Genomic DNA, 25,835 nt, shown 5'->3' on the forward strand with positions numbered 1-25,835 from the left:
ATAGTCGAGTCAATTACTTTTGCACCCATATTTTCCCAAATATTAACCTAACAGATTTTGTCATTCAGTATTTAATCAAGTTTCAAGCTCTGCATTTCGGAAGGGGCAGTGGTCTTACAAGAGAATCTTAACATAGGAGGCAGATAAAGAGCCATTGAGCAGAGAAGTTCACCAATTAATTTTAACTACACTTCCCCCTCCCCATTCGCGGTTTCGGCAATCACGATTTCACATATTCGCGATTTTTTGGGGAGGGGGAAAAAAAGAAAAAACCCCACAGTTTAGCCTTCCCCCCGGCGTCCCGGCCTTACCTGGTGGTCTAGCGGGCTTTCGGGGCAGGAGCGATCTTCCTACACTCCTGTCCCGTGTAGATCGCCAATAGGAAATGGCTGTGGGGAGTTCCCTTCGTAGTCTCGAGAGACTACGGGAACTCACGGCAGCTATTTCCTATTGGCGATCTGCACGGGGCAGGAGCGTAGGAAGATTGCTCCTGCCCCGAAAGCCCGCTAGACTACCAGGTAAGGCCGGGATGCCGGGTGGAAGGCAGGAGGGAGGTGGGGATGGGTCAGAGCCAGACCAGAAGATATTCGCGGTATTTCACCATTCGCGGTCCGGCTCTGCCCCTATCCCCCGCGAATCCGGAGGGAGAAGTGTAGATAACTTTATCAAGATATTCAGTTGCAGCTGACCAGATAAAGTTGAGTGTGTGTATATTAAGTTAATTCTAACACTGTACAGACACATTAATGCAGCTTACTAACTAGGTCCCTCTGTAAGGCTGCTACTCAGAAGCTAGAAACAACTTTTCGGTGTATAAAGAGGTGCATCATGGCAGACTAAGTACAGCTGTGCATAAATTAAAAAAGTAAAACTGTCAGAAAAAGAATATTTTGATTAGTTGGCAATCAAAGACCTGACCACTAATGTGCGAGATGCGTCTCAGTAACTTGTCTTTGACTGTCATCTAGGTTCTGTTGCCCAAGTCACAGATCAGCACTTGAAAGCCACAGATATTGATTCAGATGACTTGAAAATCAGATATATCCTGAAGAAAGACCCTGTGGTAGGACATCTGCAGATGGCAAGCAGTGAAACGTTTGCACCAATTTCCATGAAGGGACCAGTCAAAAGCTTTACCCAGTCTGACCTCAATAAAGGTGAGCAAAGATGAAAGGTTAATTTGGGCGTGTATAAGATGCATATTCCCCCTGAGAGCATACTTGCGTGGAAATGATGGCCTTCTACTCGCAGCTTTGTCTGCCATCAACACATACAGCTCCCATCTCTTTCCTCTATAAGCCAGTGCACAATCTGCACTTTCTACTTTTATAAACATTGTTGTCCCAGTAGCCTTATCCACTTTAGCCTTCAGTCTCTGCTCCAGGGTTCTGGTCCTTGTACTGTGGTTGATGGCAGACCAGATTAGCTCATCCAGTCTGCTCAGCTGAGATTCTTCCCCTTCAAGTAGATGAACATATAAATTCCCATGAACACCAGCTCTCCTACCTTTCAACTCACCTCTCAGCCATTCTCCTACCACTGCCTTCTTCATCTTTCCCAAGCATGCCTAAAATCTGATTTAAAAATATTGGCCTTCATAACCCTACTGGTAGGTTGTTTTAAGCCTTGTCTTCTACGTTGATTCCTACAAATCAATATACTCATATAAGCAACACTTGTTAAATAACTATGGTTTGCACATTGCTGATACAATAACTAGTGCTGCTTTATTAATTTGCTTTTTTGGGTTGTTTACAGGGCAAGTGGAATACAGGCATAAGAAGGGAGAGCCTGGAGGTAGTTTTTCATTCAAATTTGATGTGGTTGATGCAGAAGGCAACCAACTGATTGACCAGTCCTTTCATATTAATGTGCTAGGTGAGCATTCTTTTAATCTTGTGAGCATTTGTGGTTTTAATTTGTAAAAGAGTTCTTGGATTTCATTTGCACCAGGCTGGTGGGAATAAGCCACTTTTAAGGAAGCCACTAATCCAAGGTTTCTTTACATGGGATGATAGTAGCACAAAATTGCTAGGTGAGCGTACCGTGCAGTAGGTACAAAACACATGCTTAATATTTTAAATGATTTTGCTATATTAAAATAACACCTTATTAGATTCAACAGTATTTGAGACTGAATCAGGGATAAAAAGTAGGTTCCAATTTGTAGACAGAGCACAAATGAACTGTTAATGGACAAAAGGAAGACTCAGCCTGCCAGTGGCATAGCGAGGGAGGTTGGCACCCAGAGCGCTGATGTCCATTGGATAATATGGAAAACAATGGTAACCATTCAAACAATTGGTAAACAAAGGCAGTAAAAGCAGGATACCTGGTCACAATGGCGTTCTTTTGCAGTAAAAGCGGGAATTTTCTCAGGTGTGAAACTTCCCTCTGTGCTATGCCAGAAAATGGAAAGAGAATCTGCGCTTCTTAACAGCGATGCAATGGCATCACCGACAAGGGGGGAGGGGGCGGCCATCAAATATGTCAGATGGTCAGATTAGCAGAGGTCAGATAATTGAGACTGTACTGTATATACATGTGTATGGACATAGGTATAAGCAGGGCCAGCTCAAAGTGTTATGGCACCATGAGCCAACTTTGTTGGAAGTGCCCCCTCCTCGGCAGCACCCCCACCCCCAAAGTATAAGTTTTCTCCCCTTCTCTCTCAAGCCCCTAGTCTGGCATTTCTCCCTCTCCTTCCTCTTTCTTCCCCTATGGTCCTCTAAACATTACCTTGATTGCTGGTATTAACAGCATTCCCAACATGCTGCTTTCGGCCAACCCTGAGTCTTCCCTCTGCCACATCCACTGACAGGAAATTGCAGGTGAGATGCGGCAGAGGGAAGACTCAGGGCTGGCTGAAAGCAGCATGTTGGGCATGCTGCTGCCACCTGCAAGCAAAGTATTGTTTAGAGGGCCACAGGGGAAGGAGGAGGGAGGGAGAAGAGGAAGCACTGCCAGACAAGGGACTGGAGAGAGAAGGGGGAGAAAGTTTTGGACCAGGTGAAACACTGGTGATGAGCTTAGACGCCAGGGATTTCAGCTTCGTCTGGTCCAGTGGTTGAGCCGACCCTGGATGCAAGCACTTATGCCAGTAATAGAGCCGGTATAAATGTTCACACCAAAATGCTAGAGATACACACATAACTTAAGGTATTCTGTAAGTTATGTGTGTAAGTATAAGTCTTGCCTGTACTCCTCCCATCTGCCAACTATATACTATATGAGATATGTTATGTTATGTTATATCCCGCAAAATCCTCCTGAGTGAAGTTCGAAGCGGGTTACAACAGTAATCAAACATGCAGGAAACAACCACTTTTTACAGTGATTAGGCAAGATTACAATAGTAATTCACAAAACGATCTGAGTCCATTATGTCAACAATCGGTGTAGTAACAGTAGTCAGTATGGGAGTATCAATATCAGTCAATGGTGAATACCTGGACAGAACTCTTGCTTTCCAGGCAGGTCAACAGAACAGTTTGCTGGGTAACTTCATTAAGCACTCCTCATCTTATCTTAGCTTTAGAAAACTAGTTAAAACAAACCTGTTTAACCGATTTGTTACCAAGAACTCTTAAAACCTTATCCCTGTATTCTACTTACATGTACTCGATGTCCCTACATTGTGACTATTACTCTGACTTTCTCCCTCTCTACATGTATTTGACGACCTCATTGTAATTATTTTCGCTGATTGTCCAGCTCTTGTTGTAAACCGCCTCGAACTACTATGGCTTTGGCGGTATATAAGAATAAAATTATTATTATTATTATTATTATTATTATTAAAAGTCTTATTCAGTGCAGATATCATTGTAGTTTCTGTAGCATTATCAGTTGAGTATCATCATGGGGGGGGGCAGGTTGCAGATGTGATGCGATTGGTATATATTTTGAGATCTTGATTATATTGTTCTAGTTTAGGTCTATTTTGTTCTTAGATAAGGTCATTTGAAGAGCCAAGTTTTTAAGGATTTGCGGAACTAGGTGTACATGGGGTTATGGATCTCAGTGGGTAGTAAGTTCCATGTTTTAGCAGCTTGGTAGGTAAAGGAGTTATGTTGCCTTTTGTACTTTAATCCATTTACAGGTGGAAAGGATAATATCAAGCAGTTGGTTTCTCATTTTTCGGTCAATCTTCCAGTAGTTCTGTGAAGCTTTTGGGGGACTCTCCATGAAGAGTCTTAGATTCTAAGCAGCTTATCTTGAATTATATTTGTTTGCCAACTGAAAGCCAATGTAGCTCCTTCAGTAGTGGAGTGAGGTGACTGAATCTTGATTTATAGAATATGCTGCTGTGTTCTGTATTAATTTGAGTTTTTTTCAGTTGTTTTTTGGTAAGCTTGAGAGGAGTGTGTTGCTGTAGCCTAGAATGGAAAGTATTATTGATCGGACAGGTATCCTGAAGTGTTGGCAGAAGAAATGGGGTCTTAATACTTCTCAGCTGCTCTATGGTGGCATACAATATCCGGATTGTGGTGTCAATGTGGTTTTCAAATATCAGTGAATTGTCTAGGGTGACTTCCAAGACCTTGGAGGATTTCTCAATGTTGAGGTTGTGACTCCATTTGTGCGTGTGATGGAGGGAGGGATCAGGTTTGCCTTTAAAAACTCAGGCGGGATTGTACGTCTTAGGAAACCAGACGGAGACTATGTGGAAAAGGATTCGGAAAAAGCCCAACTATTAAATGAATACTTCTGCTCAGTCTTCACCCGAGAAGCGCCAGGGCTTTGCCCTCAGCTACAGACAAGGGTTGGCTCAGTTGACCCGTTTAGTAACTTTGAGTTTACGCCCAGCAGTGTCTACGGTGAGCTGTCAAAGCTCAAGGTTAACAAAGCAATGGGGCCGGACAACCTGCACCCCAGGGTGCTTAGGGAGCTGAGTGATGTCTTGGTGGAGCCACTGTCCGCGCTCTTCAACCTCTCCCTTAGTACAGGCAGCGTCCCGTTGGACTGGAGGACGGCTAACGTCATTCCACTCCACAAGAAAGGCTCAAAGATGGAGACAGCAAACTACAGACCAGTGAGTCTAACATCGATAGTGAGCAAACTAATGGAAACTCTAATCAAACACCAATTAGATAAGATCCTGGATGAAGAGAATCTACGGGATCTCCGACAACATGGATTTACTAAGGGGAGATCCTGCCAATCCAACCTGATCAGCTTCTTTGACTGGGTAACGGGGAAGCTGGATATTGGGGAGTCCCTGGACATCGTGTACCTGGACTTTAGCAAAGCATTCGATAGCGTACCACACCGCAGGTTACTGAGCAAGATGAGTTCTATAGGATTAGGTAACACATTGACGAAATGGGTTGGGAGCTGGCTTGGAGGTAGGCTCCAAAGGGTGGTGGTGAACGGCACCCCCTCCGAAATGACGGAGGTGATTAGTGGAGTACCACAGGGCTCAGTCTTGGGCCCAATCCTATTCAACATCTTTATAAGAGACTTGGCAGAAGGGCTTTGAGGTAAAATAACATTATTCGCCGATGACGCCAAACTGAGTAATGTAGTGGGCAAATGCACAACAGACGAAGATTCAGTGCCCGACAACATGATGCACGACCTACTCCTACTGGAGCGATGGTCTAGGACATGGCAACTCAACTTCAATGCCAAAAAATGCAAAGTTATGCACCTGGGCAGCCAGAATCCATGCAAGTCTTATACCCTTAATGGCGAGATCCTAGCAAAAACGGTAGCAGAACGAGACTTGGGGGTAATCGTCAGTGAGGACATGAAGTCTGCCAATCAAGTGGAGCAGGCTTCGTCCAAGGCAAGACAAATCATGGGCTGCATACGAAGGGGTTTCGTCAGTCGTAAGGCGGAAGTCATTATGCCATTATATAGATCCATGGTGAGGCCCCACCTGGAATACTGTGTGCAATTCTGGAGGCCGCATTATCGCAAGGATGTGCTGAGACTGGAGTCGGTGCAAAGAATGGCCACCCGGATGGTCTCGGGACTCAAGGATCTACCATACGAAAAACGGCTTGACAAATTACAGCTATACTCGCTCGAGGAGCGCAGAGAGAGGGGGGACATGATCGAGACGTTCAAGTATCTTACGGGCCGCATCGAGGCGGAGGAAGATATCTTCTTTTTCAAGGGTCCCACGACAACAAGAGGGCATCCGTTGAAAATCAGGGGCGGGAAACTACGAGGTGACACAAGGAAATTCTTTTTCACTGAAAGAGTGGTTGATCGCTGGAATAGTCTTCCACTACAGGTGATTGAGGCCAGCAGCGTGCCTGATTTTAAGGCCAAATGGGATCGGCACATGGGATCTCTTCACAGGGCAAAGGTAGGGGAGGGACATTAAGGTGGGCAGACTAGATGGGCCGTGGGCCCTTATCTGCCGTCTATTTCTATGTTTCTATGTTAAGCCGAACCATAGTAGCTTTGTTTTTTTGGGTGTTTAGCTTGAGATTTTGTTTTGTTGGACTTTGTTTAGGGTTTGAGATAGCTTGATAGTAGCTTGATAGTGATGTTGGTTGGGTTCAGGTTTACTGGGGTTCACATTCACTAATATTTATATCATGTATTTAGATATTTAAAAGAAAAAAAGAAAATTTTTTATGTATAACAATTTTTATTGAAAGAATCAAATAATCAGTACAATAGGATAATACAAAAATACATTCAATACAATAAGAATCACAATAATATTTCATACAAATTTAAATCATTCTTTCAAATTTAATTTCCATATGTTTTTTTTTTTTTTAAGATATTTGAAGTGATAAGTATATTTTGCATCTGCATATGAGAATATCCATTCTTCATGGTCTAGTTTCACTGAGTTAAGAATGGTCATAAAAATGTAATACAGAAGGGGTGAGATAGGGGTTCCTTGTGGGAATAGCGCTTTGGTGGATTTTTGTCATTTAAATATACATGGGTATTCTAATCATTTGTGTGTGTAATTGAAACATGTAAATCTTAGTGCCTTATATTTAAAAATTATCCCATAGTTTCTATGTAAGTAAGAGTCTAAGGGAGCTGTGTGAATTCCTGTATCTATAGCAACCCATGTTTTTGATGCTTTCAGAAGACAAACTGCCCCCATCTATCATTGTTAACAAACGCTTGGTTCTGGACGAAAACTCAGTGAAGAAAATTACAACTCTGCAGCTCTCAGCCACTGACCAGGACAGCGAACCCGGGGAACTCCTTTATCAGATCATTAAGCAACCCCAGCTGGGTTACCTGGAACATGCAGCATCACCAGGCATGTAATCCTTTCATCATTGTTTACTGTGGAGCACTCATAGGGGTGTGCTTCCAAACGAGGGTTTTTTGCATTCCATGACTAGAATGAATCTCATTCTTCAGCTAACGTATGTTGGATATGATCTTTACTGCTGGTACTCTTCTTGATACTTGCATTAAGACCGCTCGCCAGTAGAGGGTGCACATGGACTAATAGATTTAATCTGTCTTGCACTAAACTTTACCTCAAGAAATGCAGTTTATATGCCATTCTCAATGGCAGTTTGGCTCTGTGAAAAATTAGAAGTGCAAAAACAGAAGATAATTTGCTCAAAGTGATGAAGACGGAAGGTAAAGTTGGGAAAAGACACCAGGTATCCCTAACCTGAACCTCAATACTTTAAGGAGGTAATTCTATAACACTGTCCTATATATAAGTGCCTATTCTATAAAGGAAAGGAGGTGCTTACTTTCCTGTATAGAATACCAGCATGACGGGTTAGATAACATGCATATAATGGAAGCACAAGCACGTAACACCAGCCATAGACCTGGTGTACACTGTCGCACCTAAATGCCAGAGATATGTGTGTAATTTTACAGTACTCGCTAAGATTTGCATCGTATGTGTGAGACCTACCAGTCCTCTGCTCAGACTTTGCACATGTGTATGCCTACCTGTCAAATAACATCAAGGCCAACGTTGTGGATCACTAAGGAACATAGCTGTTTGGAATAATATACTCTAATATACTTAAACAGCTTTTTGAAGATCTTGACTATGATAATAAGTAAATTTTAGATTTATTTTTAGGTATTTATATACTGCCTATCAAAGTTATCGAAGCAGTTTACAATTGGGTACTCAAGTATTTTCCCTTCCTGTCCTGGTAGGCTCACAATCTATGTAATGTACCCGGGGCAGTGGTCTCAACCCTTTGCAGGGCCACATTTTGGATTTGTAGGTACTTCGAAGGCCTCAGAAAAAATGGTTAATGTCTTATTAAAGAAATGGCAATTTTGCATGAGGTAAAACTAAATCTTTCCTTTTGGCTAAGTCTTAATAATATTGTCATTTATAGCTAAAGAGACATATGATCAAGAAATTGTTTTATTTTACTTTTGTGATTATGATAAAAATACTGAGGGCCTCAAAATAGTACCTGGCGGGCCGCAAGTTTGAGACCACTGACCTGGGGCAATGGAGGATTGAGTGACTTTCCCAGGGTCACAAGGAGCAGTGAGGGATTTGAACCCACAACCTCAGGGTACTGAGGCTGTTGCCCTAACCATATAAGTATAAGTGATAGATAATAAAAATTGATATATGGGGCTTCACTATTGAAGTGTTATCATGATACCTGTCAAATAAGCACACTGTATTATGTCATTATAAAAGAGGCAAGTGGGATTCACAGTCAATAGGAGAGATTGATGAAAGCTATACTATGGTTCAGGTTGTGCTACCATCTTTGAACACTGAAAAATATCTGAGTATTGTTGCCTGACTACTTTAAAGAAGGGCCTTATATAGTATAGTGTCTATCTCTTAACTGCTTTTAGCCCCTGAAGTGAGCAAAAACATGCCCATGTCAGGTTATTTTAATAAAACCATTTTAAGTTCAGCTTCCTGTAATCTGTTTTCACATATGCATATATTTACAGAATAGTGCTTAAGCAGAATTTTGGCATTTACCTGTATATGGTCACACATATGCACATTATTCTAATCATTTAGGTGCGTAGTTGATATGTAAATGTCAGCATCTGATTTGTGGAATTACCCCCTAAATGTTTCTAGAATATTGCACGTCCAGAATTTAAGGATCCTTCCAGAAATAATCTGTGTCATCAATTATTCCAACTTGGTTTGCCTCTTTGAGAAAGAATTATGTGGTAGAAGGGATATGAAAAAGTTTAATATTAACCAAAAATGAAAGACTTCAGCTGCGTAAACAGTTTTCAGCCATCAATAATGCTTACTTAACACAGCCCAAACACTTCACATTTATTAGTTCAGTCAAAGCAGGGAAACATGCAGCTTCTCAATTGATGGCCTCTCCAGGCCAAAAATACATTCAGTTTGCCTACATTTAAGTTGGAATGCCCTTCATTGCTGGAGGATCTTGTGAACAGGGCTGGCATTGCAGAGTGTGTTCTGAGAGGTGAGAAAGCAACTGACTTTTACTGCTCGCTTGGTTATGTAGTAAGGGAAACGTTAAAGTGTATGTGGGCAACTTTCTTATCCATCTACTGCTGAGAGGTGAAATATGTACTCTATGGTAACAAACTATGTATGCATTGGAAATGCCTGGCCACTGGAGATGTGGACCAGCCAATATTGTTCCAATATTGGCCATTGTGGGTGAGGTGTTAAAGTGGTTCCTAGGATTTCAGCAGCCTAGATCCGTCCAGGTTAAATGGCAGCAGACTTTGTCTGGCCCATGAGGTGTGAGGTACCACAGGGTTCTCCAATAGCCCTTATTCTTTTTAATTTTTATTTTAGCGGCATGGGGAAGGTGTTGAAACTTTTCAGAATTAAATACTTTTCCTATGCAGATGATATTATGCTTTTCTTCCCATGGCGGGATTTAGCCGCAGTGTATTCATCTATGAAGGAGGTGTTTAATGTTTTATATGGGGGGTTCTCTTCTCTGGATTTAAAGATCAGTCTATAAGTTCATGTAATCCTTTTTCTTTTTCTCTACACACTATTTTAAGTTCTTGTAAACCGTGTCGAGCTCCATACTCATGGAGATGATGCGGTATATAAACTTAAGGTTTAGATTAGATTAGATAAGACTAACGTATTATGGGAATAGTCCATTAAATGCTCCAAGTTTATTGGCAGGGATAATAATTTCTCTTAAGGAAGAGATTAAAGATTCTAGGGTACTGGATAGGCTGTCATTTAACAATGCCGGCACAAATAAATTGTGTAGTGAGAGAGTGCTTTTTCAAACTGAAACGTCTTTGTCATAGTAAACATTTTTGGATTCCAAACACTTTCAGATCATTAGTCCTGACTGTTTTGGATTACTGTAACATTGTGTATTTGGGCCTACTGGACAAATTATTGAGGAAGCTGAAGATAGCACAAAATGCTTGCAGCTAAATTAATAAGGAAATGATGATGGCTTTATCGTGCCACTGCTTTTCTGGTAAAGCAGAATTGGCTTCCTTGCAAAGTGAGAGTGCAATTTAAACTTTTAACTATTATTTTTAAAGGTCTTTGTGGTCTGACTCCAGAGTACTTAAGAAAGTTTTTACATCTATATCAATTGAAAAGGACTCTCGTTAGATTGGTTCTACCTACTTGCCAGGAGTGTCGACTGAAAAGACTTTTACTATGACATTCATGAGAAGGGGAACAGAATTGTGGCACTCCCTTTAGAGATCAGAGTGGTGTTGGACTATATGCATTTTTGTCACTTGGTGGAAATTTGGTTATTTCAACAATACTACAGAATGCGATTTCCAGAAAATAGAACTCCATTATATTTTATGCACTATACTTCTTGAGCTCAAGGCCCGGATTCTCTATACGGCGCCAATATAAGTGTCCGCCAATCACATGTCAATTAAATGATGGCGCATGTAGAGAATCACGCCTCTGAGAAAGATAGGCATTATTTCTGGCGCCTGTCATTGACATGAATCACATCAATGTAGACGCTTTATGACGCTTAACGCCACTTCCGGTGTTAGCCACACCCATAGTGGCATTAGGTGCAATTCCAGCGCCTTATATTTAAGCACCTGTAGGCACTTTAAACTCAGTGTTAATCAAATGGCATTTCGTAATTAATTTATGCGACGATACGGTGCCTACTGGTGCTTGTTTAGGTGCCATTTATAGAATTTCCCCCAGGGTTATTGAATAAAACTGATTATACGAAACCAAACAAGTTTTAATGGATTTTGTAGGATTGATTTTGTGATAGTTTTGTATGTCAGACTGTTCAATTGTATTATGCTCTTTCCTTAAATTGATTGTTCTCTGCCTTGAACTTTGTGGTTAAGCAGATTTTAACTGTCAAAATTTAAATTATAATTTTCCCTTAGAGAGCTTGGGAGTGGATCTAGAGATTGTTTCCTTTGGCTTCCCCAGCTAAAAAGATGTTTCAGTGCCCCAACATACTGAATGGAGCATACAATAATTCTCAGTGGCTAAAGCAGACATGGGCAAACTTCGGCCCACAGGCCATATCCGGCCCGTTTAATTTTATAATCCGGCCTGCCGACCGCGAGCCTTACATACCTCCCTCCATTGCAGCGTCGGGCTGGCAGCACTCTAAACAGGCTGCTTCATAGCCTTCTCTCGTCAGGGAATTCCCTCTACCACATCACTGATGATGTCATCAGTAACACGGCACATGGAAGGCTCTGATGAAAAAGGCCACAAAGCAGCCTGTTTAGAGTACTGCTAGCCTTGTGCTGCTCTGGAGGGAGGTATGTAGGGCTCGTGATAAGCAGGGTTCAGATGGGAGGGAAGGATGGAGAGTCAGTGGGGGTTCGGCTGCGCGGCAGGGACAGGTGCTCAAGGGTTCTGCTGCACAAGGGAGAGAGGGAGGGAGGGAAGGATGGAAGCTGGGCAAGGGTTCTGCTGCACAGGGATATGGGTGGGATGGAGGGATAGAAAGATGCTCTTGGTCCGGCTCCTCTGTCAAATTTAACAACCCATTGTGGCCCATGAGTCAAAAAGTTTGCCCACCCCTGGGCTAAAGCCAGATTGATATTTGAAAATGTGTATGTGGTCAGCAGTGAGAACTGTGTAGACACTTTTTTAAAAGCTCTGTGCCAACTAATGGATAAATTTTGGCTGGACAGTTCAATATCTTATCCAAAATATATCCTTATAAGATTAGGAAGGTTGGATCATTCTGGGAACAGGGCCAATATTTATGCAGACAGCAGCAGTATTCAGCTGCTGTCTGAGTGAATTTATCCATTTAGGGGATCTTCACAAAGAATGGTCCTAATTTAAACAGATAAATTATGCATTTATATAGGACTGCTGAATGTCAGGCAAAAAGGTATACTAAAAATAGGGTTGTTGAGTTGACTCTGCCGAAGGATCCATGAAAGGAGCTAGATGTCGGCAGAGTCATCTCAACCACCCTATTTTTGTATGTCTTTTGGTTGTTCCCATAGGGTTTGTTCCTCTTTTTTGTTTGTTTGTTTGTTAGGTATAAAGGTATGTCATCTTCTTATCTTATGCAGCGGACATAGGTCTGACTATTACCTCCACCTTAATTCTTACATTTCATTTGACTTGGTGGGGGTCACTCGGTGTGTAATGTTTGTGGATTGAGATCTGCACACTGAATTTCTACATTTGCGCTCTTTCCTACCCTCTCTCTATTGTCAGGTGCAAAGCTTAGCTCCTTCAGTCAGGCAGATCTGGCCTCCCGTCATATCCAGTACATCCACACCAGTGAGGAAGAGAAGCATGCAGATGAATTCACGTTTACAGTCTCTGACGGCGTCAATGAGGTGGGAGGGTAGCCACTTTCTGGACATAACATTAATTGGAGTCTCAAGCCATACATGGTTATATCATCTCTGTAAATGTGAATAAGAGTTTCTTTACTCCCCTATATATATCTGTATTGACCATTTTATGATTCCAGAATATATACTATATAAGAAAAGAAATAATAAGAGAAAAAAAAATCAAAATATTCTAATCCTAATCATAAAATTAAAGCTGATCATTGTGAGATGTGGCGCAGTGGTTAAAGCTACAGCCTCAGCACCCTGAGGTTGTGGGTTCAACCCTTTCTGCTCCTTGTGACCCTAGGCAAGTCACTTAATTCCCATATTGCCTCAGGTACATTAGATAGATTGTGAGCCTGCCAGGACAGACAGGGAAAAAACATTTGAGTAGCTGAATAAATTCATGTAAACTGTTCTGAGCTCTCTTGGGAGAACGGTATAGAAAATTAAATAAATTTATTTTACAAAACCATAGCGCAGTTTTTGGCACTGGCTACGACGGTAACCAATTCTATGAGCGTCGGAGCTGTTGCCACTCCGGCCAGTGCTAAAAAACGCACTATGATTTTATAAAAGGGGGGGAGGGGGGTAAGAGAAAAGAAGAAACATTTAAACTGAACAATTTGACCCTGATTCTATCACTGACACCTAAAGTGCCTAGATTGGTCCACCTGGCAATCTAAGCACCTAACTAACTCTTCCCTTACACCTAACCGTGACAGTGGCGTTTAGCAACAGCTGGCATGCTGAATGCTCTGCGCTGCTCCCTACACTCATATAGAGTTCCTATGAGCGTCCGGGAGCAGCGCCGAGCATTCAGCGCACCAGTCTGCACTAAAAACTGCTTTCACAGTTTTGTAAAAGGTGGGGGGGTGGGTTAATTAATTATTTATATATTTCAACATGTATATACCATATATTATCTATACGGTTTACATAATCACAATCATAAATGTTAAACACTAAATATTTTAAATAGTTACAAAAACTATACTATAAAATTTGATCATTAATTAGATGATGCATTAGCACCAATAGCAAGCAATTAGCACCTCATATTGGATTAAATGAAAATTAATTGGGTGATTGGTTCTCACTGCTCTCTGGTACCTATCAGAAAGTTAGCATGGTTAGGAGTGGATTATGAGCTTGTTTTGCATGTAGGTCCCTAAAGCGGACTTAGGTGCCTGTTTTTAGTCCAAAACCCTGGCATACAATATAGGATGTGCCTAAGGTTCAGGATTTCAGATGCCTACCATCACCTAAGTCCACATTAGGTGTCGCTACATATGATTCTATAAATGGTGCCTAACTTAAGATTGACAGACGTTAAGCATGGCATTCCTAGATGCCTATGATTTAGGCACTGTTTATAGAATTAGGTCCTTTACGTTAACAAAGCCTAAAGCGTATGAACTAAAGCCGCAGACAATATTCTGTTTCCTAATGACAATTCAGCCTCCAACAACTCTTCCCCGAACTCTGTTGATTGTCTTTCAGAGTTTTGATAAACTGTCTGGATCACAGAAAAAATAACTGCGCTGCATGTCTTGGGGGCCAGATTTGTTTATTAGTTGGCAGTGAATTATAACTCCTCTGGCCACCAATATTCAGAGGCAGTATACAGTATGTAGGGTTACCATATGGCTCCAAAAAAAAGGAGAATGGATTGATACATCCGAGTTTTACTGCCATTGCTTTCAGGGGAAGTAAAACCCAGATGTTTCTATCCATCCTCCTTACTGCTATTGCTTTCAGTGGAAGTAAAACCTAAAAGTCACAACCCTAAATATATGGAGAGTGCCTGGCAAAATATAGCTCTGACTGCTGGAAAATTCTCCATATAGAGGGAAAGTTCTATAAATGTGGTCACAGTTATCTTATCAATAAATGTGGACTTTTTTATTTGAATTTTGTCTTGTATGCTACATACCCCCTCTTCTACAAAGCCGCACTAGCGGCAACAGCCCCGAAGTAGAGAGCTGCATGGGATGATGGGAATCCCGCGGGGATCCCGTGGGGATGCCCCCTTGGGTCATGGGGATCCTGTGGGGACCCCCCTCGTAGTGTCGGGGATCCCGCGGTGTTGGATACAACTCGAGCCTCGAGGCTCATCTTATTTTCCTACCTGCCCTGCAGCAGCACACATAGCCAACCGGAAGTCTTCCCCGATGTTAGCACTGACATCGGAGGGAGGGCGTTTTTGGACACAAGGCATGAACTTGGGAGAGAGGAAGGGAGGGAAAGAGATGCTGAGGTGGGGGAGGGAATGCGTTTTTGGACACAGAAGGCATGGACTTGGGAGAGAGGAAGGGAGGGAAATAGATCGTTGTGCACATGGGGAATGGAAGAAAGGAGAAGTTTTGGTCATAGGAAGGGAGTGAGGTACAGATGAGAGGGAGAAATATTGTGGTGGAAAGGGAACAGTGGGATAGATTGAAATGGATGCAAGAGGGAGGAATGTTGGACATAGTGGTAAAGGGAATGGAGGGAGAGATGTGGCATGGTGCTGGAGAGGGGTGATAGAAGGAGAAATGTTGGGCATGGGGCTGGTGGGCAGGGGCGAAAGATGAGAAATGGATAAATGCTGGACTATGGTAGGAGGAACCAATGGACAGCAACAGAAGAATTTACAGAAGATGGGAAAGATGAAAAAAGAAACTGGGACCAACTTTATGGAAAAATAAGTCTTCAGACAACAAAGGTAAAAAACGGAATTTATTGACTAAAATATGTTAGCTTTGGGAAAAGGAAATGCATTTATGGTTTTATTTCTACAATGTTAAAGTACTTGCTGACCCTTGCTATGACTGGTGGGGATCCCCAAGCACCGCCAGCAGAGGATCTCCTCTAGAGATGGCCAGAACTCCCCTCCACCAAGCACAGCAGTCGCTGGCAACATCCATGAGCCACTGAGATGCCAGCATCTGTGACTCAGGAACGCTACTGCTGCCTGCCAAGCTTGGCAAAAGGGACCCCTGGCCAACTGCAAAGGAAGTCCTCAGCTGACAGCTTGGGGGTTCTCATCAGCTGAGTATTTATTAGAGGCTCTGGTAGAAACCAGTTTACAAAGTATGTATTCTTCCCAATTAATATTTCCAAATTAATAAAGTGTCTTTGCTTATTTGTAAATGGGTCTCTACCAGAGCTTTTAATTCAGTAGCATAATTAAATGAAATAACTATTTCTGAAGTTTCTAGGGACTGGTGGGGACAGAGAGGATTCCTCGCGGGGCGGGTGGGGACGGAGGGATTCCTCGCGGGGACAGGTGGGGACGGAGGGATTCCTCAAGGGGACGGGTGGGATTTCTGTCCCCACGCAACTCTGTACCCCGAAGCCCTTTAAATCTCTATGAGCTTCGGGGCTGTTATCACAGCAGCCCGTGCTAATCGGCTTCGTAAAAGAGGTCCATAGTTAATGAGACAAGAAATATTGTTTGTATTGTGATGTTTATCCAATAAAAAGATAATTAAAAAAAATAACAAATGACCATAGACGGACCATGATTTAAATTTGGCCCTTGAACTGCAGTCTCTGGAGTATTTATAGTGGAGGTCAAAGACATCAGATTGCAGTGTTTAGTAAGTACCCTAAATTTCCCTACCAGAGTACAAGGAAAGACTCCTCTGCGGTGTGTGATAAGTAAAAGGAGGACTTGGTAGGGTCCAGGTAAGTGAAACTGATGTTTCAGCCATCTAGACACCGTGACAATTTGGCTTAATAGTGTTTGCAGAATGTAAAAGTGGGTGAAGCTAGAGGAAAAGATTTTGATCAAGCTATGGTAATAAATACTTGAAGATATTTTTCTATTTCCACCATCCCAGACATTCCTCTAAATTCATTTTTATCAAAAACAATGAGTGTGAGCGAAAGGGAAAGGGTCCTGTTTTACAAAATATTAATAATTGTGAGAGCCATATTTGTAATGAACAGGGGGGAAATGTGATTGTTTTTATTCATCTAAAGGTGGCTCAGACGTTCTATATCACCATAAACCCAGTGGATGACTCTTTGCCTGTTTTGCAAAATCTTGGGATGAGGGTGCAGGAAGGGGTGAGGAAGACCATCACGGAATTTGAACTAAAAGCCACAGATGCCGACACTGAGGTAAGGCTGATAAAGAAGAAATTAGAAGAAGCACTGTCCTCCTGAATGGAGGTGAGGTGGTGTGGTGCCAGGCAAGATGTGGTGGGTTTTTGTTTTTTTTAAAAAATCTTTATTGATTTTCAAACTTCGATAGTGCAATACAAATGGTAAATCAGAAAAACTGCACAAAACACACTATTAACTATACAATTATTACATTAAACAATCATTTTCTCCCATCCTCATCTTCATTCTTAATATAATAATACATATGATGTGATTACAAATTATAAATAAACTAGTCTTTAAGCCCGTTATATTAACGGGTGCTAGAATATATGTCTATCTTTCTTTCTGTCTCTCTCCCTACCCCTGTCTTTTTTTTTCTGTCTCTCTCCCTCCGGCTGTCTTTCTTTCTTTCTGTCTGTCTCACTCCCTGGCCCCCTTTGGCTGTCTGTCTCTCTCCCTGCCCCTGTGTCTTTCTTCCTTTCTTTCTGTCTCCCTCCCTACTTCCCTGTGCAGCAACTGCAGCATTGCCTCTCCCTCCATTTCTCTGTGTAATAGCATTTTTTTTCCTTCCCCCTTCCCACTTCCCTGTGCAGAAGCCAAAGCAGCATTCCCTCCCCCTCCATTTCCCTGTGTAGCAGCATTTTTCCTTCCCCCTACTTCCCTGTGCAAAAGCCGAAGCAGCATTCCCTCCCCCTCCATTTCCCTGTGCAGCAGCATTTTTCCATCCCCACTTCCCTGTGCAGCAGCCGTAGCATTCCCTCTCCCTCCATTTCCGTGTTAAGAACATAAGAACATAAGCAGTGCCTCCGCCGGGTCAGACCATAGGTCCATCCTGCCCAGCAGTCCGCTCCCGCGGCGGCCCAAACAGGTCACGACCTGTCCAAATCACCAGAAGGGGCCCCCATGCCACCTTGGTTTCCTATTGAGTCCTATCTTACCATCAAAGTCCTAGCCCTCCGGTCTTGCACATGCACGACCTGGTCGGGTTTCTATACTTATTTTCTGGTTAGCTTTCTCAGTATCCCACAATCCCTTTATCCCTCAGGAATCCGTCCAGTCTCTGTTTGAATCCTGCCCAATCACGTCCTCCGGTAGCGCATTCCAAGTGTCCATGACCCTTTGGGTGAAAAAAAACTTCCTTGCATTCGTTTTGAACCTATCTCCCTTCAGTTTCTCTGAATGCCCCCTCGTACCTGTTGTCCCCTTCAGCCTGAAGAATCTGTCCCTATCCACCCTCTCTATGCCCCTCATGATCTTGAAGGTCTCTATCATATCACCCCTGAGCCTCCTTTTTTCCAGAGAGAAGAGCCCCAGCCTATCCAACCTCTCGGCATATGGGCAGTGTTCCAGCCCTCTTACCAGTTTCGTTGCTCTCCTTTGGACTCTCTCGAGTACCGCCATGTCCTTCTTGAGGTACGGCGACCAATATTGAACGCAATATTCCAGATGCGGACGCACCATCGCTCGATACAGTGGCAAGATGACTTCCCTCGTCCTGGTTGTTATGCCCCTTTTTATGATGCCCAGCATCCTGTTTGCTTTTTTTGAGGCCGCTGCGCACTGTGCAGATGGCTTCAGTGATGCATCCACCAGCACTCCCAAGTCTCTCTCAAGACTGCTTTCTCCCAACAATGCCCCCCCCCAATTTGTAGTTGAACAACGGGTTTTTTTTCCCTATATGCATGACCTTGCATTTTTCCACGTTAAAGCGCATTTGCCATTTGTTCGCCCAGTCTTCCAGCTTGTCTAGGTCCCTTTGCAGGTCCTCACACTCCTCCCTGGAGCTAACTCTGCCACACAGTTTGGTATCGTCTGCAAATTTTATAACCTCGCACTTTGCCTCCTTTTCCAGGTCATTGATAAATATGTTGAAGAGTAACGGCCCCAGCACCGATCCCTGCGGCACACCGCTCGTGACTCCCCGCCAGTCAGAATATTGGCCCTTTACTCCGACCCTCTGCAGTCTACCCGACAACCAGTGCTCTATCCATCGGTGCACATCCCCTCCCACCCCGTGGTTCCACAGCTTCCTAAGCAGCCTTTCATGTGGCACCTTGTCAAAAGCCTTTTGAAAATCGAGGTAAATGATGTCGATGGGTTCCCCATTGTCCACCCGACTGCTTATTCCCTCATCACTTGTTCATCACCATTTTCCCCTCCCTCCACTTCCCTGTGTAGCAGCCACAGCATTCCCTCCCCTTCCATATCCCTGTTCAGCAGCATTTTTTCCCATCCCCCTACTTCCCTGTGCAGTAGCCACAGCATTCCCTCCCTCTCCATTTCCCTGTTCAGCAGCATTTTTCCCCTCCCCCCACTTCCCTGTGCAGTAGCCACAGCATTACCTCCCCCTCCATTTCCCTTTCAGCAGCATTTTTCCCCTCCCTCCATTTCCCTGTGCAGCAGCAGGATTTCTCCATCCCCCTAATCTTCCCGCAGTCTGGCCGACTCCCTTGCCGCCTGCATCAGAAGTCTTCTCTGAAGCAGGTGCAGCTCGTGACAGGAGCCTTGGCGGCACCTGTAAACCGAAAAATAACTCCAGCAAGGGAGCTGGCTAACTGGCAGTTCAATTCAGAGCTTCGGTTTGCCCTGCTTCTTGCGTGCCTTGCTGTATTGTATTTTTTAGTTGAAAGACGCGGCCGCGGCAGGTCCTCTCATGATCCCCACCTACGTCGAAAGTCCAACGCAGGCAGGGATTGGGAGAGGAACCACCGCCGCGTCTTTCAACTTAAAAATACAGTACTGCAAGGCGAGCAGGGAGCAGGCCAGACTGAACAACAGGACGAAAAACAACCCTAAACAGAACCCATTCCATGCAATACCTTGAGATTCAGCATCACTCTAGCCCCTACCAAAAGCCAATATCTAATATAATAAAACGCGCATGCGCACTCCTACCTGCGGGGCCCTACAGTGCATGGAAAACGGAACACACAGGAGGGAGTGCACATGTACGGCTAGCGTTTTATTATATTAGATAATTTAACTATTCAAAATTCATTTCCCTCCCCCACCCCCCCCACCCGACCTGGATGTGTAAGGAAATCTGGATGTGTAAGGAAATCTAAAGATAAAGAAAGAAACATGACCGTTTAAATAATTTAACTATTCAAAATACATTTCCCTCCCCCACCCCCACCCTCCCTGAATGTGTAAGGAAATCTAATGATAAAAAAAGAAACATGACCCTTATTATAATACATTAAAATTAGTCAATGGACTCCATACATCATTAAAGGATTTACTAGTCCCCAAACGTTCCGCCATCATTCTTTCATACTTATATGTGGTACACACATTTACCCACCAAAAAGTGAAATTGATCCTATCATGATTTTTCCAATTCTGTGTAATCAATTGAACAGCTATTCCCTTATCTTATGAAGCTGTAAGTATAAAAGATGTGGTTATTATGGTTGGAGTTTGAAACCCTGGCTGGCAGCTTGTTGGGGGATGAGATGAGTGTTTATAGGCATCAATTCTGCTTCTGTATACATAAGGCCTATAAGGATCTAGAAATATATTAGTGATGGAGTTATGCATGTGACATTAGGGTTGACCAGAAAAACCTAAAGTTAGAGAAACTTTATTAATAGAAGTTTTTCCCATGAATTTGTATATGCTTGAACCCAAAATATTTTTTGTACAACTTACTTGCAGTGTCAGGATACTACCGCTAGATATCACACTGCCAAAGTCTTATCATTTTATTAAGGATCTCATAAGTTGGGGTGTCGGTCCGGAGGGCACTCTTTTGTTTGAAAGGATCAGGGGTGGGGTCGATTTTGCACTAATAGTTGCCAGTGACAGTTAAGGACACCCATTGAGATATTATAATTTCAATGAATAGCACAGCTGGAGAAATTTAATGCAAGCTGCATTCTTCATTTTGCACAATAATGAGCTGCTTGCTTACTTTACAGTTAATAAAACCAAGGTAAATCTAAGCGGTGTACAACCTGCTGTGCTAGACACTAGAAGAGCTGTTAAAAAGTATAGGCCCAATATTCAGGCCAGAAATTCAGTCTCAAGCTGAGTACTGGCATTGAATTTCTGGGTTTCCAGAGCCAGCTAACACATAGCTAGTTAAATGTGAAATTTAGCACTTAACCGACTATGGGATAGATTCACTAACCTGACTCTCCGTGGCCGATCCATGCAGGCCCGACCAATTCACGAAACAAAAAAATTAAAATGAGGACGATCGGAGGAACGCCCCCCTCCGACCGCACGGATCGCTAGTGTGTGATCCTGACGCATGTGCAGACCATCTGCTTTCCCAAGGAGGCGCCAGTTCACTTTCATTGATCTGTGGGTTCCTGACAGGCTTTCGCCACAAGGAAACATCACCATCCTCCGTCGCTCACCTTAAAAGGGGAACAGAGCTTCGGTGCATTTCCTGCGAATTACTGTGTTGGCCTCGACTCTCCTGCTCTCCCAGGGAAGGGCGATCCCTGGCAGCAGCCTCTTCCCCTTACCTTACATTATAGCAGGGGACTTGCAGGCAATTATTGACTCTCCTGCTCTCTGCTGCCCTTCCCAGCAGTGCAGCCCTGCTTTAAAACCACGGACTCGCACTGTGGGGAAGGGTGGCAGAGAGCAGGAGAGTCGGGATGGCAAGAGCAGGGCTCGGCTGGATGGGGCAGAGAGCAGAGTAGCAGAGATGGACTGCAGGGCTGGGATTTCAGGCTGAGGACAGTCGGAAAGGATGTTTGCAACTGGTCCCCAGCAGTCGCTTCTTGTGTTGATCGGCCAGTCCAGTCGGTTTCCAAAATTTCTTTAGTAAATCGCATCCCTGCCAACTTTGCATTCTATTCCCCTCATTTGCATGCACGGATCGGAATCAGATCGGCACAGAGGTAAGTGAATCAGGCCGGAGTAAAATCGGGTCGCAAACCGATCGGTACAAGATCGGTTTGCTTAGTGAATCTAGCCCTATGGGTTACCACATAAAGATAGGACTGACTTTTATGCGGTCCTGTATTTGTGGTTAAGTGGCCAGCTAAGTGCTGAATACTGGCACTTAACCAGCCAAGTGCTGACTCTGCCCCCTGGAACGCCCCCAAATAGCTGTTTTCCATTTTGTCGCTAGCCACTTATGTGCCATTGAAAATTATCAATTAGCTATGTACAGGCAATTTTATCCAGCCAAAAGCCACTTCTGGCCAGTTAAGTTGCTTTGAATATTGATCCCTATATTTACAACTTCCTCAGTTCCCTGTTTTATATTTTTCTTTTCCTGATCAGGCTGATTCAATTACTTTTACCATTGTGCAACCCCCACGGTATGGCACTATTGAACGCACCAGCAATGGGCAACATTACCGCCAGACGACCACCTTCACCATGGAGGACATTTATCAGAACAGGATAAGTTACAACCACGATGGCAGCAACTCCCTGAAAGACCGCTTCACCGTCACTGTGTCTGATGGAACCAACTCCTTATTCATTGTTGAAGATGGAGGAAAGGAGGTAGGACTCAGAGAGAAAGGGCTGAGGACAAAATAGGAGTGGAGGGAACCCGTGATACGTAGGTGTCAGAATTGAGGGAGCCACATGTGCCTTGGCAACCCCATATTTTCCTTCCCTCCTCCCCCATGAGGTGTTTTTCTTCTTCCCTCCCCCAACTGTGGAATTCTATGCCAGCTTACTTAAGGAAGGAAGGAATCATCATTAGACTGATTTAAGTCAAACCTAAAAACCTTCTTATTTAAAGATAGCTATGATCAATAACCCTGTAAACACTTAGGCCTAGATTCTGTAAAGTGCGCCTAACATTAGGCATGCTTTAGATGTCCTTGTGGCTTATTAAATGTATTAGGAGGGAGAAAGAAGAAAAAGAAACCATATTCAAACTCACTAAAGGAAATATTGTGAAAGCTGAAAGCACGCCTAATCTGTATCTATAGGAAGTCTCCGGCTATGAAAGCTGAAACTGCATTGAAATGAAGCAAAAACTACACTTAGACCAGCTTTTCCTACGCCTACATTATCCCAGGACAAGCAGGCAGCATATTCTTAACACATGGGTGACGTCACCGACGGAGCCCTCGGTACGGACCTTTTTAACTAGAAGTTTCTAGTTGGCCGCACCGCGCGTGCGCGAGTGCCTTCCCGCCCGACGGAGGAGTGCGTGGTCCCCAGTTTCTTCGTTTCCGCGGAGCGAAGAAGACGCGTGTGTTTTTTCAACGGCCGTTGAAACCACTTTTTTGCCTTCCCACTCGCGCTTTTTTCCTTATTTTTTCTTCCTTTACCTTCGGGTTTATTTTTCTTTGATTTGCAAAAAAAAAAAAAAAAAAACTTTGCTTTTTTCCCTTTTTCTTTCGTTTTTGCCCCGGCGGGGCCTGTTGCCAGTATACAGGCCTCGGGCTTCGATTTTGCGGAGGCTATCTTCCCCTTCATGCCCCCGCAGGTCGGTTTTAAGAAGTGCCAGCGGTGTGCACGCCCGATCTCCATCACTGACCCACACAATTGGTGTTTGCAGTGTCTGGGTCCGGAGCATCGGGCGGACTCCTGCATCCGCTGTGCTACTCTTCAAAAAAGAACCCTTAAAAACCGAAGAATTCAGCAAACTCTCCTCTTCGGCACCGAGTCGGCGATGGACTCCTCACCTTCAACAGCGGTACCTCAAAAATCGGCACCGTCGTCCTCGACACCGACCGACCCCGCATCGGCGTCACTGGCGCCAGGTAAGCCGGCTAAGAAGCCTTCCTCTTCCCTCGAGCGCCCTCCGGCTACGGTGGCGACACCGTCCCTACCGGCATCGCACCGGTCCCGCAAACGCTCCGCCCCGATCTCGGTGAGTGCCTCGTCATCGGCCTCCTCATCGCCGGGGCGTGGAGCGGCATCTAAGGAACCGAAGAAAAAGAAAGCGGTTCCGATGCCACCCCTAGATGACCGTATCTCGGCCATCTTAAAGGCTCAACTCCAAGAACAGTTGAAGAAACAACTTGAACAACTGTTGCCCACTATCCTGGCACCGCTCCTTCCGGTACCAGACCGGCCCGAGCCCCGTACCGAGCCCCCGGTGTCCACCCCTTCGGTACCGGTGAACACATCCATGCCGATCCTTTCGGCCCAACAACTTCAAGGCGATCCGGTGGTTCATTCTCAGGCCACATTGGATCCTCCTCGACACCAGGCGGTACGGCATTCTTCTCGGGACCGAGATAGACGCCGGTCGTCCTCCCCTGGTACCGTTTCGGTGCGCTCTGGAAAGTCCTTGTCCAAAACTCGACATACCGCGCCCTCCACCCCGGTGTCTCGACCAGAAGTCAGGGACCCTGACTTATGGGAGGAAACTCCTCTCGGTACCGAGGAGGATCCCTCCTCATCTGATGAGGAACCATCGGCACCCGATGCCACCTCTAAACCAGAGCAGTCCTCATTTTCAAAATTTTTGAGAGAAATGTCTGCTGCCCTATCCCTTCCTCTGGAATCGGACTCAAAAAAGTCTCAAGCCTTTCTCGAGGCTCTAGACTTTGAGCAACCTCCTAAGGAGTTCCTCAAGCTTCCCGTGCATGACATTCTACGGGAAACGTTCTACAAAAACTTGGAAAATCCCCTCACGGTACCGGGAGCCCCCCGTAAACTGGACAACCTTTACCGTGTCATTCCCATTCCTGGATTCGACAAATCTCAATTGCCCCATGAGTCCCTTCTGGTTGAATCCACCTTTAAAAAAAAAAGACTCAGGGCTCCAGTGTCTATGCCTCTACCCCTCCTGGCAGAGAAGGTAAAACCATGGACAAGTTTGGCAAGAGGCTTTACCAGAATGCCATGCTTGCAAACAGGGCAAACAACTATTCCTTCCATTTTTCCTTCTATCTCAAACATTTGGTCCAACAACTGTCTGCCCTCCAAAAGTACCTTCCTGAGCGCAAGGTCCCGCTATTCCAACAGCACATCTCTGGCCTTCTCCAAATGCGCAAGTATATGGTCCGCTCGATATACGACTCCTTCGAGCTCACCTCTCGGGCCTCTGCCATGGCCGTAGCCATGCGTCGCTTGGCCTGGCTCAGAGTCTCCGACCTGGACATCAACCACCAGGATCGTCTAGCCAACGCCCCCTGTCTCGGGGATGAGCTTTTTGGAGAGTCACTGGATTCCACCACCCAGAAACTCTCTGCCCATGAGACCAGGTGGGACACCCTGATCAAGCCGAAAAAGAAGGCACCGCCTACCCGACCTTATCGGCCACAAACATCTTATCAACGGAGATTCTCAGCCAGGCCACTCAACCCGCCTCCCCAGCAATCTCGGCGGCCCCGTCAACAGCAACATCATGCTCAGGCTCGATCTCAGGCCACTCAACCCTCTAAGCCTTCTCAGCCTGCTAAACAAACTCAGCCCTTTTGACTCTTCTCTCCAGGGCATAGCCAGTCATCCACCCTTGCTACCTCTTCCACAACCCATCGGAGGTCGTCTCACCATTTTCTCCAGCCGTTGGGAAGTCATCACGTCGGACCAGTGGGTCCTCAACATCATCCGCCACGGCTACTCTCTCAACTTCCAGACTCTACCTCCGGACAACCTTCCCGTAGAGTCTGCTTCAAACTCGTCTCATACCCCCCTCCTCCTGAGGGAGGCTCAATCCCTCCTCCTTCTCAATGCCATCGAAGAAGTACCTCCAGATCAAAGGGGTCAGGGATTCTACTCCAGCTACTTCCTGGTCCCCAAAAAGACTGGAGACCTCCGTCCCATTCTCGATCTAAGGGACCTCAACAAGTGTCTAGTCAAGGAGAAGTTCAGAATGCTCTCCCTTGCCACGCTTTACCCTCTTCTTTCTCACCACGACTGGCTATGTTCCCTGGACCTCAAAGAGGCCTACACTCACATCTCCATCAACCAGAATTCTCGCCGCTATCTACGGTTCCAGGTACTGCACCACCACTATCAGTACAAGGTGCTACCGTTCGGCCTAGCTTCCTCACCCAGGGTCTTTACCAAGTGCCTTATAGTGGTAGCGGCCTTCCTCAGGTCTCACAACCTCCAGGTGTTCCCCTACTTGGACG

General features: G+C 44.6%; 1 protein-coding gene across 6 annotated transcripts in view; it reads left to right on the forward strand.

The window, feature by feature from the left end:
• Nucleotides 1-25,835, forward strand: part of FRAS1 (Fraser extracellular matrix complex subunit 1) — a 741,777-nt gene that overhangs the window by 597,876 nt on the left and 118,066 nt on the right. For all 6 annotated transcript variants that reach the window (XM_033963431.1, XM_033963422.1, XM_033963441.1 and 3 more), the window contains 6 exons: nt 969-1,157; nt 1,759-1,878; nt 7,067-7,246; nt 12,599-12,723; nt 16,693-16,833; nt 22,066-22,293. In XM_033963431.1, coding sequence (XP_033819322.1) covers nt 969-1,157; nt 1,759-1,878; nt 7,067-7,246; nt 12,599-12,723; nt 16,693-16,833; nt 22,066-22,293 — 983 coding nt within the window. The remainder of the gene's footprint in view (nt 1-968; nt 1,158-1,758; nt 1,879-7,066; nt 7,247-12,598; nt 12,724-16,692; nt 16,834-22,065; nt 22,294-25,835) is intronic.

The sequence above is a fragment of the Geotrypetes seraphini genome, chromosome 1, assembly GCF_902459505.1.
Source record: "Geotrypetes seraphini chromosome 1, aGeoSer1.1, whole genome shotgun sequence".
NCBI lineage: Eukaryota > Metazoa > Chordata > Amphibia > Gymnophiona > Dermophiidae > Geotrypetes > Geotrypetes seraphini.